The 17,902-nt window shown below is 34.1% G+C and overlaps 1 protein-coding gene and 1 pseudogene across 1 annotated transcript; both read left to right on the forward strand.

Annotated features, from left to right (window-relative positions):
- The first annotated feature begins 10,195 nt into the window (after positions 1 to 10,195).
- Positions 10,196 to 16,699, forward strand: LOC106452873 (transcription factor RSL3). The gene is made up of 11 exons (XM_048750886.1): positions 10,196 to 11,364; positions 11,455 to 11,649; positions 11,770 to 11,901; positions 12,005 to 14,722; positions 14,805 to 14,842; positions 14,934 to 15,029; positions 15,110 to 15,461; positions 15,565 to 15,652; positions 15,786 to 15,830; positions 15,980 to 16,226; positions 16,310 to 16,699. Exons 1-4 carry the CDS (start codon positions 11,017 to 11,019, stop codon positions 12,098 to 12,100), a joined length of 771 nt encoding a protein of 256 aa, XP_048606843.1. The 5' UTR covers positions 10,196 to 11,016; the 3' UTR covers positions 12,101 to 14,722; positions 14,805 to 14,842; positions 14,934 to 15,029; positions 15,110 to 15,461; positions 15,565 to 15,652; positions 15,786 to 15,830; positions 15,980 to 16,226; positions 16,310 to 16,699.
- LOC106425509 lies at positions 13,137 to 16,699 on the forward strand (annotated as a pseudogene).
- Positions 16,700 to 17,902: the final 1,203 nt, after the last annotated feature.

The following is a 17,902-nucleotide window of genomic DNA, read 5'->3' on the forward strand; positions in this document are numbered from 1 at the left end:
AGTTTTGAAGAGTAGTTTCAACAGCTTAGAGATCATTCATATACCACGGACACAGAACTCAAAGGCGGACAGTCTCGCACGCAGTGCAAGGAAACAACCGTCGTTTGTCGTTCTTATGGATGCAAAGCTACCGGGGTGATTTGCAGAGTCTACATGAGTCTGCTTTGTTTGCTGACAAAAAAAAAAAAAATTACCCTCAAAGGTCACGTAAGAATAGAAAAAGATAATTGTTTTTGTTTTAGAAAAAAAAAAGTTGTATCAGCATCAGTTTAATTTGTCGTCTGATATGTAACATTTGGTACGGGGAAGTAGTAGTCCTAACTCCTAATAAAGTATTGGTTATTGTCTGTTTCATTCGAGTAGCTCTCATCTGTCTTTGTGAAGAAACATAATTGATTAGAGATGTGAGGAGTGAGAAATCAAGATTCTATAGTATGCACGGTTCGAGCTTGAGTAAGAAGTCCCAATGGATTGCGAATAGTTTTTTTTACTGGCAACATGGCTATACGATTAATTTACCGAATCTCCACCAGTTTATGATTTTCGCCCATCACGACACAGCTCTAGTTACGTTTTCTAACGCTTTGAGGCTTTTCCAATTTTTCTCACTTTGACATTTAGAAGAATCAAACCTTTCTATACAAAGATTAGAAATAGCTTTTGTAATATATTATTATTATTACTAGGGGCAGATTCCCCGCGCAGGGGGCGTAGACGTAGTTGTTGATGTTTTTGCTGTGGTTATTGATTGGGGTGTGGCGATGAACTTGTAGTGGTTGGTGTTGTGTATTTGTTGTATAGGCAGATTACTTAATATTGTTGGGGTTTATTTTATGGGGTTTAAAAAAAATGATTGTACTTTCAATTTTGGCTGTTTTTTTGTATTTTTCTGTTGTAATTTAAATTGCCCTTTGTAAAATGCATACAATAGGTTTTAGTGTTTGTTTGGTCTTAATGGGCGGAAAATGTAGTGAAGAAAGTATTTTCGTGAACAACTAATTGTACTGGATAGATTGTAGTTGGACTTATAAACTCAGTTGAAAAGAGAACATAACTGAACAGTATTATTGAAATCAACTTTTTGCTGCATTATTGAAATATTGTCATAAAGACTTCAACTTGACATCAAATTTTTTACTGTCATATTGAAATATATAATCTTTTATGTTACACATGATATACTAAGGAGGTAATATTTCTCCTGAATCTGAAATGAACAAAGTGTTCATAAATTAGAAAACACATTTAATTTTATAATTTTGATAGTGTTTTTAACTTTAAAGAAAGAAACCTGGAGGATGCTTCAAAGTAATATAGCTTTGCAATTTCTTTGTAGTTCACCACTAAGAATATTTCCCAAGATTCTTTATCGTTTTCCCTTTCAGAACACCATTGTTACCACTTAAATATTATTCTCTTCTTTCCCTAAGTCATGAAACCCTTTGAACATTATCAAAAACGTCATTTTATTAGGGAAACAGCCATTCTCCAGCATGTCTTGAAGAACCTTGACTCCTTTAACAATCCTTCGATCAAAATGTTATGCGTGATCAGTCAGCCTTTCAACCATTTGGCTTGCATATCCTTTCACCATGTTGTCCCATAATCAGCCACACTCTGTCAGCTCACCCTTCTAGCAGATTCCAAATATTAATATGCTGCACGTCAAGAGAGTGGGGAAGAGCCACACCTGGCTAAGACGAAAATCACCACTTCCAAGAATGAACATTGATATCACAATCTCCTATTTGTTAAGCTCAATAAAGCGAGAAAGATAAAGAGATGTGCATAAGAAGACGAACCTTGAGGGAGGTGGATGGATCGCCAGAGGAAATGGCCTTGAGTTGAAGCAAAGACTCTTTGAGGTAAGCAGTTATGAGCATGAGTATCATCTTCACATCTTTCCCACTCACTCTAACACCTTTAGGCAGGGTTATATATATATATTCTCTCACTCTGAATTTCAAACCTGAACTTGCAAAGAGAGGGAGAAATAGATGTATCTATGTACCATTTACATGTGGATTACAAATTTAAATACGAGCATGACGCTGAGATAGGTGAGTCCCATGAGTCCGACATACGCTACACTGTTATGAAAGCTGCACATATTTATGTCTAATATACTTTTGCTACTTAACAATCGTGTGTATTTCCATAATCCAATGAAAATAATCTTTAAGTTGAGATTATTGGCGTATGAAGAAGAGATGATGAGGAATGTTCCAAAGCCGAACATACATACCTGTAATATACGCTAAGATAGGTTAGATAACTACCTTTTGGATGTCCACCAGCTTGTTGTATTCTCGCATGTTGGTAGCTTCTACATCCGTGCTGACTGTTGAGAAGAGACCTATGATTGGGTATAACAAACTCTCGCGCATCAGCTTTATATCCTTGAACCATCTTTGAAATCGGAGAGATCCAAATGCATATGAATCTTTCTAAACACTTTAGAAGGTTTTCCCCCAAAACTCACACCCCTAACTTCAAGTCTGATAGCTCTAAAATCCGATGATCTAGAATCATGAGATGGTGCATGTAAGGGACCTGCAGCAGACCAATATATATCAAAACAAACTTAACTGATGACACAATACCATCATGAGCTGTATGCATTCCATTACAGAGTTATTTTCTTGTAGGACGACGCAGAGGAACATGCATGTCTCCTTGGACCTCCTATGAGCTCCACCCTGATCACCATATGTCTGATGATCTAAAAAACCACCTGATGAGCTGCCAAGCAACAATATTAATAATCAATAAAATTAAAAATAGTGAGAAATCCATAAGAGAAATCATAAAATCATGAAATAATTACAAAGCGGCATAAAAGACGGTGGATGTTCAAAAACAATATTAATCTGTATGTGATTTGACTCAAATAATATAACAAAATTAGTTTCCAAACTTGACTTTCGCTTCTTCAGAAACTTTGTTGGAGCGTACAAACTGTAAAATAAATAATGTGTATTAGACTATTAGTGCTTTGAGATCATTCAAACTGGAGTTGTGAGATTTAGTCAAGAGAGAAACCAACTTACACAATTAAGCGTGGCCTCTTTCATCAAAGATAAAAAAAATTAACAAAGCACTAAACTTACATAGTAGTTAATGTTTTAATTGGATGCTACTATATATCCTTCATCTCTTCCACATCAATACTCTTCTTTCCCACTTCTTTCTCCTCCTCCTCTTCGTGATCTTCTTCTTCATCCTCTTCATGATCACCATTGTCAATCTGCTCATCTCCCACAATCTCCGGACAGACACTGAACTCCTAAAACTTCCTCTGAGATCTATGACTTCTCCTCGATGGTCTCATCTCATGGTACATGTACGTCCTATGTAATCTTATTAAATCTCTCGGAACTGTGAGCTGACAAAGAATTCCCCTACCTCAGTAGAACTGAATCAAAACCTGACGTGCAAGATATATACGGAATCAGATCCCGTATAGTGAGTATAAGACTTATGTGTCAATAAGAAAACGGACCACAATACGAATTGTAGCTGCGGTATTGCTTCAGGGGGAGGGTGATACCCATGAATTCTACATTCTTCTTGATGATGTGTGAATCCTAGAAACAGAGGAAGCGGCCAAAAATCACCTGAGAGGCACGGCCATGGCAGAGATATATAGTCAAAGGTGGTGTCGTGAACCTCAGGTTGAAAGGAAGTTGCATAGAAGCATGCATTTTCAGCAGATGGATAACATGTTAGAAGGAGGAATAACTAAAATTTGTAGATTGGATGTTGGATTCTCGGCTCAGCCCTAAACTATTTATAGGAATAACTCTGTTCTCGGTTTTGAAACGCTTGAGATTTTGGTGCAAAGAGTAAAAAGGGGAAGATCGAGAGATATGGGGTCATAAAGAGTTGAATGTTAAAGGAGTATTCATTGAAGTGGTTGACAAAGCAATGGTTCATCATAGGAATGGAGAAAGGGAGGGGAGATAAAGGGATAGCATGAGTTAGGAGATGAAGAGTCGAATGGCTACATGATACAGATTTCACATAATATTTTCTGTCAGAAAAAAAAAGAAAAAGAAAAATAAAGAGCAACGTTTCATCGTCGGAGGTGAGACAAATTTTTGACCTAATCAGCTCCACAGTTATTTGACTAATCGAATCTTAATTTGGACTTATGAGTCTAATAACCACATGTATTAAGATGCAAAAGTTATTAGTTATACTAACTTCAAATGGTCTTTTGGGTTTATTTGTAATAGCCCATCAAAACACAAATCAGCGGATGGACGTACAAAATTCTAGAGCTACGATGCATGCAACTTAAATGGCTTTGTGGGGTCCACATAAGTGATGACGTGGATAGGCTTAGAATAGAGTAAAAACTCTTTCATTATATGTACTAGAATTCTTGTCCGCGCTACACGCGGATTGTACCTTATAAACTTATTTTACATCTTTATTATTATTATTTTTTGAAACTCATTTTACATCTTTATATATTTGAATATTTTATACCATTTTACTTTTCAAAAAATTAAAATGTCTAAGGTAATGTGTAACATATGGTGATGGATTTGAGTTTTCGTTGTGATTTTTTGAACTGATAAATTTCACTTTATTTTTTATTTTACATTTATGTAATTTTTCAGATGTTATTTTTTTGATCGGGTGTTAATTATAAATCTATTGACTATTTTAAAATAGGAGCAATAGTATATAATAGTGTTTGGTAAATGTTTCATCCAAAAAATTGTATATCCATCAAATATAAAATATTAAATTTTTTGTTTTAATCCAAATTTTTAATGCTCTTATACTTTGAAAAATAAACTGTTTTAACTTAATAGTTTGGTTTGTTTTTTTAAAAAAATTATTCATATCACCAAACTACTGAAAACAAATATATAAGTTTAGTTTTATTATATATTTTAAGTTATATCTCAGCTAAAATTTCACTATTTATTTTATAACATTTTTGGAATAAATTATTTGTATATGTTTATACATTATTTGATTTTAAAAACTATTTGTTTCATCATTGTTTTGTGCCAATTTGAATTAATGATTCATTTAACTTTCTTAATTATATAGTATAGATGTAACAAAATTATCTGAAAGTGGAACATATTTTTAAAATGATAGGGTAGACATAATTTTTTTTAAGGAAGTTGTGTTGGAGGTGAGAGAATCATCAAGGATGTGTGGTAGTTAGCTTCGCTGACTGTTGTTTAGAGTCAAGTTTGAGAAATTGGTGTTCATGTTATTACCATATTTCTTTTTCTTGCCTGCATTTATTACTTGCCAAATCGATGTGCTTCTAAAACAGGTTTTGCATTCAAACGGAACTTTATTGGTTTGTTCAAGCGTGCTCACATTACTTTTCAAGTATGCTAAATCATTTTAAGATCTTAGTAACTCTGATCATCTGGAGCCAGGACTTTGGGATGCAACTTATTGGGAATGCTTGCTCGAGCTGAATTACTTGATTTTCGTTTGATGTAAAACTCTTTAGATATATTAAGATACATGGAAAATACACCCTTCAATGTTAACCTTTAGGGCATTCTACTTACATTGAATAAACTATCCTATCATGTGCTGCCCCTTTCCAATGTTGCAGGTTCTCAATGGTACTTAGTAGAAGCAGTCCCTATGAGATTGGAGTGTCATAAGCTCTAGTAATCCTGCCGGAGCTTCATCTTCTCCAGCTTATCCTGCTCAAGGAAACAGTTCACGAATGTACACATTAGACCATATGCAATAAGATTTTTAGGCAGGTGATAACCGATTTTACTTAAAGCTAATACATCAATTAAATTTAAAGGTAAAGCTACAAAATCTATAGGTTAAATTTTTTAAAAAAATTAAAGCAAAAGATCCAAAGCTACATCCTATACCATTCAACCCCATCATATAGAGATGAAGAACGAAAGAAGAGAAAAAATAATAGAAAGAACCTCAAAGAATTCACTTTTCTTTGTCATCGGCATAGCGTGCGGAAACGTTGGATACACAGCTTCTAAGCTCTGAACTTTCTGATTCGCGTAATTTCTGGAATCCATGAACACTCTCGGCTCTCGCTGAAACCAAAAGCTGAGATTTAGTCAACTCACTAATAGTTTTTGAACCAAGCCATGTGGCAGTTGAGGAAGAGTGACTTCTGCGAAAAGACATATGTTATCCTTAAATTGAGTCTCCTAAGTATCACAATCTTTCTTCAAGTTATTTTTAAAATGTATCACAAAGTCTTTTGCCATGTACACACTCTCTGGCTCAAATTTGTCGAATCCAACCTTCTTCAAAGCCACTATCCTCCAAGTTTCAGTCTCTCGCGTACGGAAGACACTATGGTTCATCCATTTTCAAATCTTTAATATCTCCAAAAAGAAAAAAAAAAACAGAGCTAATAATTTTCCATTAACTGCAAAAATTCAGACGCAAGCACATTCAAATGTATTCATAACATAACATAATGAAAAAAATAAATGAGCTAAAAATGCAAAATATTGTACTTGATTGAGTTGTCGAGCTCTTGCGCAGTTGTGCAATCAAAGCTCCATGGAAATAAACGTGTTACCATGGTGGTAATCGTTCCCTTCACCATTTTCTCTTGATTTCGGACATGAAACCAATCAAAGCTCAATGGAAATGAAAATCTCAGAGAGAATTTTTGTAACTATAAATGTCGTAACCTTGTTATTTTTTCAAAAGCATCAGATCGAAACTTGACCCGGCTGTAGATAGCTTCGCCGGAAAAGTTGCTTAGCCACGCATGCATGGAAGCCGGTGGCGACCAACTGTGAGGGAAATTCTGGCTGCGGAAGGATACATCGGCATATTTATATGGAGCTAGTAGAATTAGTGGAAGATGGCAGTTACAGATCTAGGTAACTAAGGAAATGATAAGATTTATGATGACTATTGATTTTTCTTTAAACTGTAGAGAAGGGATAGAGAAAAGGCATGGGAAGGTGAGGAAAAAGATCGGGTGAATAAATGTGGGTCATATTTAAAGAAAATGGGCTTCGTTGTAATATGATTAGAGAACGGGCTTCGACTAAGGTTGGATTTTATTTAGGCTTGTTAAACTAAAAGTGATGTGTAACTTTGATTGGATAGAAATATTTTTGCTGATGTGGCATAGCTTAGGAGTCCCTAAATTAGTTCTTTTTATATAGTAGAGATGATTATTTGCTTAAAATATAGTATTTTCTTTTTTCAGACTAGAAGAAAACAAATCCATGATCTTCTTAACAAGAGAAAAAAGAATAATACAGTTATTGTTTATTTTAATCAACAGTTAATCATACCATTCTTTTTCATGCTCAATAGTTAATTTAATTATACCTAAAAGAAAATCCGAAGTTGGAAATATATAAGGGATTTTGGCCAATACACTTACTGTCAATCCCCTAGACTATATTTGCGAAGTGATTTTGCCACATGTCATCTCTATAATCAATTTCACAAAACAAATATGACATGACTACTGAATGGCTTCCGAAAAAATATGACATGGATAATTTTATTTAATGTTGATTTATATTTTTGGCAAACTTATTAGAATATGGTAATAATTCATATATTACATTTAATATTGATATTTCTTTTTGATTAATTTTTTTAAAATATGGTAATAGCTCATACATCATCTATAAAATAAATATATTTATATATAACATTTCAAATTTTGAAATATTATTACTTTTTTATAATTATACAATTTGTATTACCAAAGCTTTCAAAAATTTCTACAAATTTTTTAAAAAGTTAAATATTTAATCGTAAGATCATTAGTTTCTTATATATCTACAAATTTTATAAATATTGTTTAGGGTAAATTTTTGATAATCATACAATTTTATATCATTTTATTAGTTTTATAGAAATTGATTTAATATATATCAAATCTATATTAAATATTAGTAAGAAAATAGTAAAATCTATAATATTTACTAAATTTTATTTTTAAATATAAGTTAGATTTAAAAAATTCCTTACTGCACATGGTGCAGGAAAACACCTAGTTGATTTTAAGTTGGAAGACAAGAAACTTGTCATGGTATCAGAGCGGGCCCAATACCCTGACTCATTAATCCGGCCCAGACAGTGGCCCGATCACCCCACGAATTAATGAGTCATACCTCATTCGAGACAAGGCTCAATTCCTTCGAAATTGTTAAAAAAAATAAAGCATTAATCTCGCAGAATCCATCATACTCCATTCGAGACAATGCTTTATTTTTCTAGCAATTTCGAAGGAATTGAGCCTTTTTTGGACCATCAATTTATGGGATAATCGGACCACTGTCCGGTCTGGATTAATGGGTTAGGGTGTTGGGTCCGCTCTGATACCATAACCAGTTTTCTGGACTTTTAACTTAAAATCAATTGACAGTAAATATATTGGCTCAAATCCCTTATATATTATATATTTTCAACGTGGGATCTTCTCTCCAACAAAATACCTCATCCTCTTTGAGAAGCTACCTTCAGTTATGTACATCATTAGAGAAGTCAACGCTTCAATGGATGACGGATAATTAACATTATGATTAAATTAAAGACAAGTAAACGCTGCTAAAACTACGTACCGACTTTCATTTTAATTTGGAAAAGTGTACTCTTATAAATTATCACAATGAATTCCTGATTACCTTACTTTAATGTATAACGAAAAACCCTTAGAAGAATAGTATAATTAATGGTTTCATTCTATTGTAGACGTGTTTACTAGTGTACGTTTTCCACCAAATATAAAAAAATTTGGATAGTACTACTCGTCGTATTCGAAGCTCAATTAATCTACCAAACATCCTTTGTGTACATCAATTTGATGGAATATGAATATAAAGACATTCTGAAGTTAAGAGAGACAAGAAAACAAGCAGTGATCATGCCACAACAAATTACTTTGCTTTCTTATATAACTTGCATGCTAAAAAAACATTAAGCTGGAGAATAATATCATTTGATGTGATTATACCTTTAAGAGTATCAAAAAGGGTATAATGCAAACGACACATTCCATGAACCCGTGTGTATATTCACATATTCACTGACTTCGAAAGTTAGAGGAGTAATAATCAGTTTAAGAAGGCAATAAACAGATAGGCAAATCTGTAAGGTGCATTGTACATTGTACATTAACCCTTTCTGTACTTTTGAAACTTAGAGACAACTTAACATATCTTTAAGCTGTGATTTCAATAAATTTATTTTAAAGTTATGAAGATTTTATGTGGTGATGATCTTAAGACAAAAGAACGAGTTTGAATCTCATCTTGTCGGAATCTCCAACTCTATTTCGTGCCGTCCTAATATTGTTAAATATTTTATTTATCATTTATCCTATGTTCATACCTAACTTGACTTTTTATACCTCTTAAGACAATTTGCCTCCCAGCCCTATTTAAAGACAAAAACCTCAGATAACCTTTTAAAATTATTTAAGAGTCAACTACACTACGCACAAATTAGCTTATTCTTTTGGCATGCCCATAACAAGGTTAACTAATGTATGCTAAAAATATATCATTTATAACAAGGGATTTATATAAACAATTAATATAAATTGTTGAATTTTCGTCTTATTTTGCATCTACAAAATATTAAGTTCTTCTAGTGGACGGTACCTAATGTATATATCAAATACAACTTATTTTCACATCTTCTTTTGTTTGGTTTTGTTTCCTAATCGTTTAATCCAGCACAAAACCGAAAACATACAAACATGAATGGTAGTATGCATTTTTGCGTTGACATAGGTAGATTTCTAGCGCATGCAAATTCAATCATTTGATGAATCATACCCTTACTATTATACTTCTAAGTTCTAGTTTTGTACTCTGGAGTCTGAACTTGCTCATAATGACACTTGCAAGAAAATATGCAACATATATGTATATATAAACACTATAGGACTTTAAGAGATTATATCTAGTCTAATATATATACTAAAGTAACTTGAATTTATACCAATTTGCTTTGCAATGATGTTTATCCGCATGCATCTAATTTTTCATGTATGCAATTGATTGTATCTAAAAAAAGGGTAAAGTTGACTATGATGAAACATTCTTCTAAAGTATTATACCATTTACAATACAATATTTTAAATTACGGAAACACAATAAAATCATGGATTTTAATAATAAATTCCAGACAAGGAAAAGAAAACTTACAGGTTACAAGCATAGTGGCACGGTATATGATTGTAAATAAATGTGTAGTGAAAACATTTCTTTATCAATACACATCGATCAGTATCCATACGAAGTTCTTCAAGAATGTAGTTTATAAATATTTCTAGGCAGAAACAGTATAAATTTGAATTATTCATACAAATAAGTTTTATTCATTTATATATAATCCTCGACAAACAAAAAACAAAAGAAAAAGGCTCGCAGCTTCAACAAAATAAGTTATAGACGCCGGATATATCACGCTGCATTTTCTCCTGAAAAAGAAATTAGCTAAGAGACCTACCGGACAATTCGTAATTTAAAGTTTAATACGGCATGGATTAATAAGTTTATTTTATTTTCTTCTTCTTTAGTGTTGTTCAAGTTGCGATAATGATTCCATTAATCGTGCATTGGCGTGGCTATATATTTATTATTCACCGGTTCTCTTATGTGGCCAATGTTAACTGTCTCTCATTATTATACTAATCTCTAACGATCTTATACAAATATATTTGAATAGATAGTTATATCAAAATAATATATTAATGTGTCGTGAAGGAACAAAGCTGGTCTCAGCTCTCATTGTCGACCCCACAAGTTGACTGATCGTGTTCATCATCATGCATGGCTTTGTATTATTTATTTAATTACGACTTGTTCTCGACACAAATGATTGTAGTTAGTTTAAGAATCTCTTGATTTCTCTTATCATCACCAAATCTTCCTCAAATCATCGAGTACATCTCCAACCTATATATAGTTGCTCAAGATCAAGAACTATTATAACAAAAAAAAACTAACTAGAAGAATAAGAAGGGAGAAAGACAAGCAAGTGTTGAAGGTTAGAGAGATGGACGTTTTTGTTGATGGTGAATTGGAGTCTCTCCTGGGGATGTTCAACTTTGATCAGTGTTCATCATCTAAGGAGGAAAAACCGCAAGATGAGATGCTTAGCCTCTCTAGCCTTTACAATGGCCATCTTCATCACCATCATCAGAACGACGTCTTGTCTTCTGACCAACATGCTTTCTTGATTCCTGATATGTTCCCATTTGGCGTGATGCCGGGAGGGAATCTTCCGACCATGCTTGATTCTTGGGATCAAAATCACTTCCAAGAAACGGCAACGCTTAAGAGGAAACTACTTAACGTAGAGAATCCACACAACACTAACTCTAACTGTGACGTCACAAGACATGTAAGTGCACGATCAATAATGTATATAATGTTTTTTTTATTCATGATTACTTTGCGATAAACTAAGTACAACATCATTAACGTGATATAGGAGCTTGTCAAACCCAAGAAAAAGCAGAGGGTAAACCAGGAAAGCAATACAGCCGACGAAAGCAACACTAACTGGAGAGATGGTCAGAGCCAAAGCAACAGTTCAGACGATGAAAAGGCTTCGGTCACAAGTGTTAAAGGGAAAACAAGGGCCACGAAAGGGACAGCTACTGATCCTCAAAGCCTTTATGCTCGGGTAAGAAAACGTGTGAACATTTCAACCATATTATTTCAAAACCAATTGAGAATAATTAAATTATCCCATTACAATGTTTTAACGAACTTTTTTAATAAGTATCAATTTTATTTTTTTCAGAAACGAAGAGAGAAGATTAACGAAAGGCTCAAGACACTACAAAACCTTGTACCGAACGGGACAAAAGTCGATATAAGCACGATGCTTGAAGAAGCGGTCCATTACGTGAAGTTCTTGCAGCTTCAAATCAAGGTATGTACAATTTCTTAGGTTTTTGTTTTCGTTAGAGTCTTTAACATCTATATATATGTTGTAAGTTTGTATCTAATCAAAATGCATATGTTATAAAACGTAGTTGTTGAGCTCAGATGAGCTATGGATGTACGCACCATTGGCTTACAATGGGCTTGACATGGGATTCCATCACAACCTTTTGTCTCGGCTTATGTGAAGGACTTGTAATACAAGTTATACACAATCTAATTGTAAAGAAACCGATTTAGAACATATGAATCTCTTTAATTGGGCCCTATCAGAGAGAGGTCTACTTTTGGACGTACCACTTTCTCTTGTTGTTCATTCTAATAACTTTTGTTATTCTTTAAACTTCTTTTTGTCTTTTTCCTCATTATGGTTCTAAGAACTTGGTACTTTTTATTAATGTAATCATGTTATTAAAATATGAAAAAGTCAACTGGGACTAATAAAATAACAGTCTTTTTTTTCCCTCTGAATTTGATTGATGAAACTGAGAACATACGAGATAATATCCAAAAGCCGGCGGAAACACATTACAATCCCCAGAAACATAGACCATAAACGGGATTCTCAAACCCAAACAACGGGCAACAGATACAACAACTACAACAAACACTAGAGGAGACTACACTCGTACAACCGAAACCGAAGACAATCCTTGTGAAGGATAATAGAAATAAGTCGTCCAATCATTGAACAGCCGGCACTTTTGCCAAGAACCAACCAAGCACAAGAGAGAGTAAGCGATGAAGTGGCCAACATAACAGCATCGGACCACAAATACCTGAACCATCAGTTCACGGTACCAAGCCAGAACCAATACGCCTAACAAGAAACTCCAAATCTATAAGAGACAAACACTCGAAACTAAAGCTTCCTCCTCAAGCGAACCTTCCTCGGAAAGCCTAAAATCTCAACTTCATTATACTGCTTCATCGAAGCCACCGAAGACAGAGAGAATCAGGAGAAAATCCGGAAATCACACTTATTAAAAGACCGCGAGAAGGACTCCTTCATGCCTGAGAGATGGAGAGGTGCAAAGAACCCTGCAACTTCTGGAGAATATGTAAGAGAGATAAGCTAATATATCTGTTACCAATTAATTTTAAATTAAAAACTCATCTACAATCTATACAATCAAACGAAAGCTATAATCAATTCAGCCCAAAATTGATCCATAGATCATCAGCCAAATATTCTGAAAAAAGGTTAAAAATTTACCATCTCAAATGGGTTATTAGAGATAATATCTCACATAGGAAATTGTAAAAGATGTTATTACAAATGCACTTGTTTGTGAGAAAGCAAATCTATACTATACTAAAAGGATATATGAGCCTTAGCTAGGCTATCCACGTCATTAGATTAAATCAACCAATTAGAGAGCAGTACGATGCCACATCACTCCAGCTTTGTTGAAACCTTATGTCTCATCGTCTTCACCTTCTATGTTTCTATGTGTTTCTAACTTCTCTGATTCTCATCTGTAAGGTCGGGGACAACCTCATAAAACCCTTTATTTACTGCAACAATCGAGACCAAGAAACTGTTGAGAATCCCTCTGCTTTTCACTTATTTATACCCATATTCGCATTCTCTTCCCCTCGCGCCGCATCCAGGGCGACGCGTACAACCACAACCGCTCGACAAACCTCTGGAAGATCGGAGGGCCTGACGAACAGCTACAGCCCCAAGAAGTTTCGATCCAGGCACAAGAAGCTCTGCTTTGGGCCCACGACGATGCCTGATTGCGTCGTGTTGTTTGATGCCGAGAGGAAGAGCTCGGTGATTCTGGAGGCGGCGAAGCTTCAGATTCCCGTGGTGGCGATCGTGGATCCGAATGCGCCGTTGGAGTTCTTTGAGAAGATTACGTATCCTGTGCCGGCGCGTGACTCAGGTGAAGTTTGTGTATTTGTTTTGTAATGTGATTACGAAGTGCTTTGTGGCGGAGCAGATGAAGATGGGGATCGAAGATGGGGGCATGGTCAAGGACTCAGCTGCTTGATTGATTTGGTTATGATGAGTAACAAAGTTCGAAACTTTTTTTTTTAGTATTGAATAATTGTTCTTCAGAATTTGAAGTTCTGAGTGTTTATTTTGCACATTTGGATGATTTTGCTGAAAGGTTGTTCATTTCTTGGAAATGCTATATAGGATATTTGTAAGAAACATGTTAGGTTTTATGTCTAGCTAAATGCCTTGGCTATTCCAGTGTTAGACAATGTAACCAGAGATATGGTTAATACTTGGGATAAGAACTCCTCCTGTGTAGACCCTCTTTACCATATATGTTCTATATATCCTTGACATTGTTAATGAAGCAATGAGCTTGATGTAGATAACCAACTGTATTGAATAATTGTTCATCAAAATTTGAAAATCTGAGTGTTATTTTGCAATTAGGAAGTTTTGTATGAGTCTTTTGTTCTTTGTCAAGTACAAACTTCTTAGACCAATCCGTACATGTCTAGATCTTTGTATGAGTCTTTTGTGATCTTTGTATGAGAAAGTTATTTGTATGAGAAAATTCAAGAACATGTATAGATTATTTGTAAGATCTGTGTATGAGAAAGTTCGTTGTATGTCTAGATCTTTGTATGTCTAGATCTTTGTATGAGAACATTAGTCTAGACATGTCCACTGGATTAATTAATGAATTCAAATTTTATTAACACTCAGGTTTCCTTTCTCCAAAATTTGTTTTAGGGTTCTTCGAAATTGGCTTTTCTAGGAAAAGCTTCCATTGACTTTGCAGAATTCCTTACAGAAGCAGACCCATTAATTGTATCCCTTCCTCTCAAGTTTTCCAACTCTGGTGATGTCTTGAATGTAATCTATCTTCTCTTTTACTTTTATAGCATTAGTAAGAAGAAATAGTTCTTCATTGTTGTGTGCAGGTTACGATTGAGAAGATCCAAATAGGCATTGATTTAAGGTAAAATAGTTTCTATATAAGTTATGTGTGGCTGCTGTTATTGTATTGCTTTCAATCCTGTTATGAGATTCTTAATTTCAAGTTATTGCAGATTTTTTAAGATGAAAATAAGGTCAATACTTTCCAAAAAGGATAGCTTCAGATCAGCCTTCCGAGCAATGATTATTTATAGGGATATAACGAAGACGTAAGGTTCTTGGTTTAGAGAGTTAAAACTAGCTCAAGCGTCCACTGAGAAATTGTATTGATCTTTGTGTTTTTTCGCAGGAATTGAGCTTAGATGCTAACATGGCTTAGACTGTTGGTCTAGGAGGTTCAACTGATTCCATTGGTGAATCACGTGGATGGATGGTTCGGAAGGGAATGCACACTCGCCAGTTCCTGCATCAATAACGCATTATTGTTTTTTGACCCCACTAATATTCAATCCTGGATACAAATCAAAATGGAAGAATAAAGTCCAAACCTCTCTAGGTGCCCAAAGGAGTTGGAACTGATTCCAATGAAGGGTTCGACCTCAGTAGAATGAAACGTCCCATGCTTCGTCTCCACAATCCTCATCTCAAAAACAAGATCCGTGGACGTAGCAGATATTGGAAAGAACTGGTGCTGACAAAAGGTAATTAGCAATGATTATTATTATATTTTGAGTCTTTGACCAGTAACACAACCAGACACCAATAGACTAACAAATTTGGTTATGTTGTTATAAACAATAATAGGTTCATATATTGTATTTGGGTAAAAGAACATGATGATTATGAGTTTGTCACGGAATCTCATTGTCAGATGTAGTCAACTTCTTGGATGGTATGTGAGAATAGTTTTTTTCTTTTCCAAGTTTATATTAATGTCTCAGTTGTTACTGTTTGTTGTTCCCATGATTATATTAAAGAGGATGCTCATGATTCAATGGTGTACAGTTACTAACATGGCTTCTCAGGTTTTGGGGGAAAGCTTACGAAGTCCCAAGCTAAGCAAATAGCAGGTACTTTGTCTTAAGTCTCATTTTTCTTGGGTTTCTTATTAAATAAGGTTTTTATTTACTTAAACTGCATAGCAAACCATCTCTTCAACTTTCTTTAACTGATCACCCACGTCATATGCATGTCTTTTATTCCTTAACACCACATCTAGCGACCCATGTCTACTTTGACAAACATACAGCAGCTGGCAAGAGCTTTTTCAGAGGCATGTATATTTGACATCATCCATTTTGTAGTTGAGAAGCTATACCAGACTTTTAAACATTTTATCAGTTCGAAATACCAATGTACAATGCATTAGGTTGGAGTCTAATGCCAACACTAACCCAGGAGCTGCTCTGTTCAGTCGTGTTTTTGCAAAGATATATTGGGAATGTGTTATCACCTATGCACCTCTGGTATACTATTGAGCTCTCTCGATTAATACCTTTGCAGCTTTCCGAAATTTGTTTAAAATGCTGACATATTTACAAAACTCCAGCCTTATTAGTTGACCATAAAGATAACCACAATGGTTCTGTCATAAAAGGGAGGCAATGGTGAATCTGGTGACGATATGCCTGGAGTGGCGTCAGTGACTTCCAAACCCCACGTTGGTTACTGACAAGGCAGCTGACTCGACTGGTGGCCCAAGTGTAGGTGGTAAATCATCCACCAAGATGTTGCTCTCACCTGGCTCCAATGCAACCAAGAAAGTCCCGCATGGCTTAAAATCCGAGAGGATTCACTTTTTTCCCCAACCCCAGCTTCTAAAATAATGCAACAGCAGCTGGTTTTCTTTTTTCCATTTCGTCCCCACACAGCTTAAACGTATTTTCACATTTCAGTTAACTTTAGTATAATTTTATTTCAAGCTCATAAACTTCTGGTCCTTCAAATGTGTTCAATCTAGCAACTATTGGCTTTGTTAGGCTCCGACTTGAATCCATGTTAGGCTCTGACTTCAATATCCAATATGTCATGCATTAAAAATATGTGTATATATATATTAACATATTGAATCACCAAGCGGGCTTATTATAACTTGGCTAAATTATGATCTTACAAATTTGACAGTGTGGTATGCTTCTCTCTGGACAGCAATTTAACACAGAAGCTGCTAACACAACACAAATTCCAGAATTAGGAAAAAAAGGCAATTTCCCCTGCATTCTTAAAGAAAAAAATGAATATGTAAATTTATACGCATACAATACTTACATCTTATGTTTAAACCGGCTTCCCTCAAACTTTGATCATCCACCAAAATATCATTCTACAAAATGTATTACACACTTCAAGAGCTTATTGTAAACCACCAGAGCGAGCATGGTATGTGAGGGTAACATGAATGCCCACTAGGCTCAGAATGAGGTATTTTTAATCCCAATCAACATGATGCGATTAATTTCTTCAAGAAACAATACAATTATTTACAAAACATAATTAGTAAAACACTCAAAATTAAAGAAAATTTCACTATAAATTGAAAACTGAATATATACTGAAACAAACATATATTATAAAACATCAATTGATGTTACATAATATATACTAATTATTATTTATGAAATTATTGAAACTAATAATATATTACTTTAAAATATAACTTTTTTAATTTTATCATATTACAGTTGATTTAGCTTGGAAGTGAGTGTATTAATTTATTATCGTGAGAAAATTAGTTATTGAAATAAAATTAAAATCTGATACTCTTAGAAATAAAAAAAATATTAGTTATTTTTACTTTCTATTTTCTTCACCCCCCCCCCCCCCCCCCCCCCTATCAAATTGAAATAGAAATCAAATAGGAAAAATATAAATCATTACATTTTTCATTTTTGTTAATTTCAAAATTGTGTGTTCTCTAATAAAAAAACAATGTTAGTTTTTTTTAAAACCAAACCAATAAAATTTAATACAATTTACAATTTGAACTTAGAATAAAACATATTATATTTATTATTTCAATATAAAGTACATTTTCAAAATTTTTATAAATTTAAATATATTTTCAACTTCTGATAGGAAGCATCGACTGTATATTAAAACTAGCTCAATTAGATTTTTCAAGACTCTCTTTGTAGTTTAAATA

The sequence above is a fragment of the Brassica napus genome, chromosome C3 (genome assembly GCF_020379485.1).
Source record: "Brassica napus cultivar Da-Ae chromosome C3, Da-Ae, whole genome shotgun sequence".
Lineage (NCBI taxonomy): Eukaryota > Viridiplantae > Streptophyta > Magnoliopsida > Brassicales > Brassicaceae > Brassica > Brassica napus.

Bases quoted from the DNA above. Each gene is read 5' to 3' on its own strand.
- LOC106452873 (XM_048750886.1), top strand. From the start codon at position 11,017: ATGGACGTTTTTGTTGATGGTGAATTGGAGTCTCTCCTGGGGATGTTC. The intron at 11,365-11,454 runs GTAAGTGCACGA...AACGTGATATAG, and splicing joins ACTGTGACGTCACAAGACAT to GAGCTTGTCAAACCCAAGAA. The intron at 11,902-12,004 runs GTATGTACAATT...TATAAAACGTAG, and splicing joins TCTTGCAGCTTCAAATCAAG to TTGTTGAGCTCAGATGAGCT.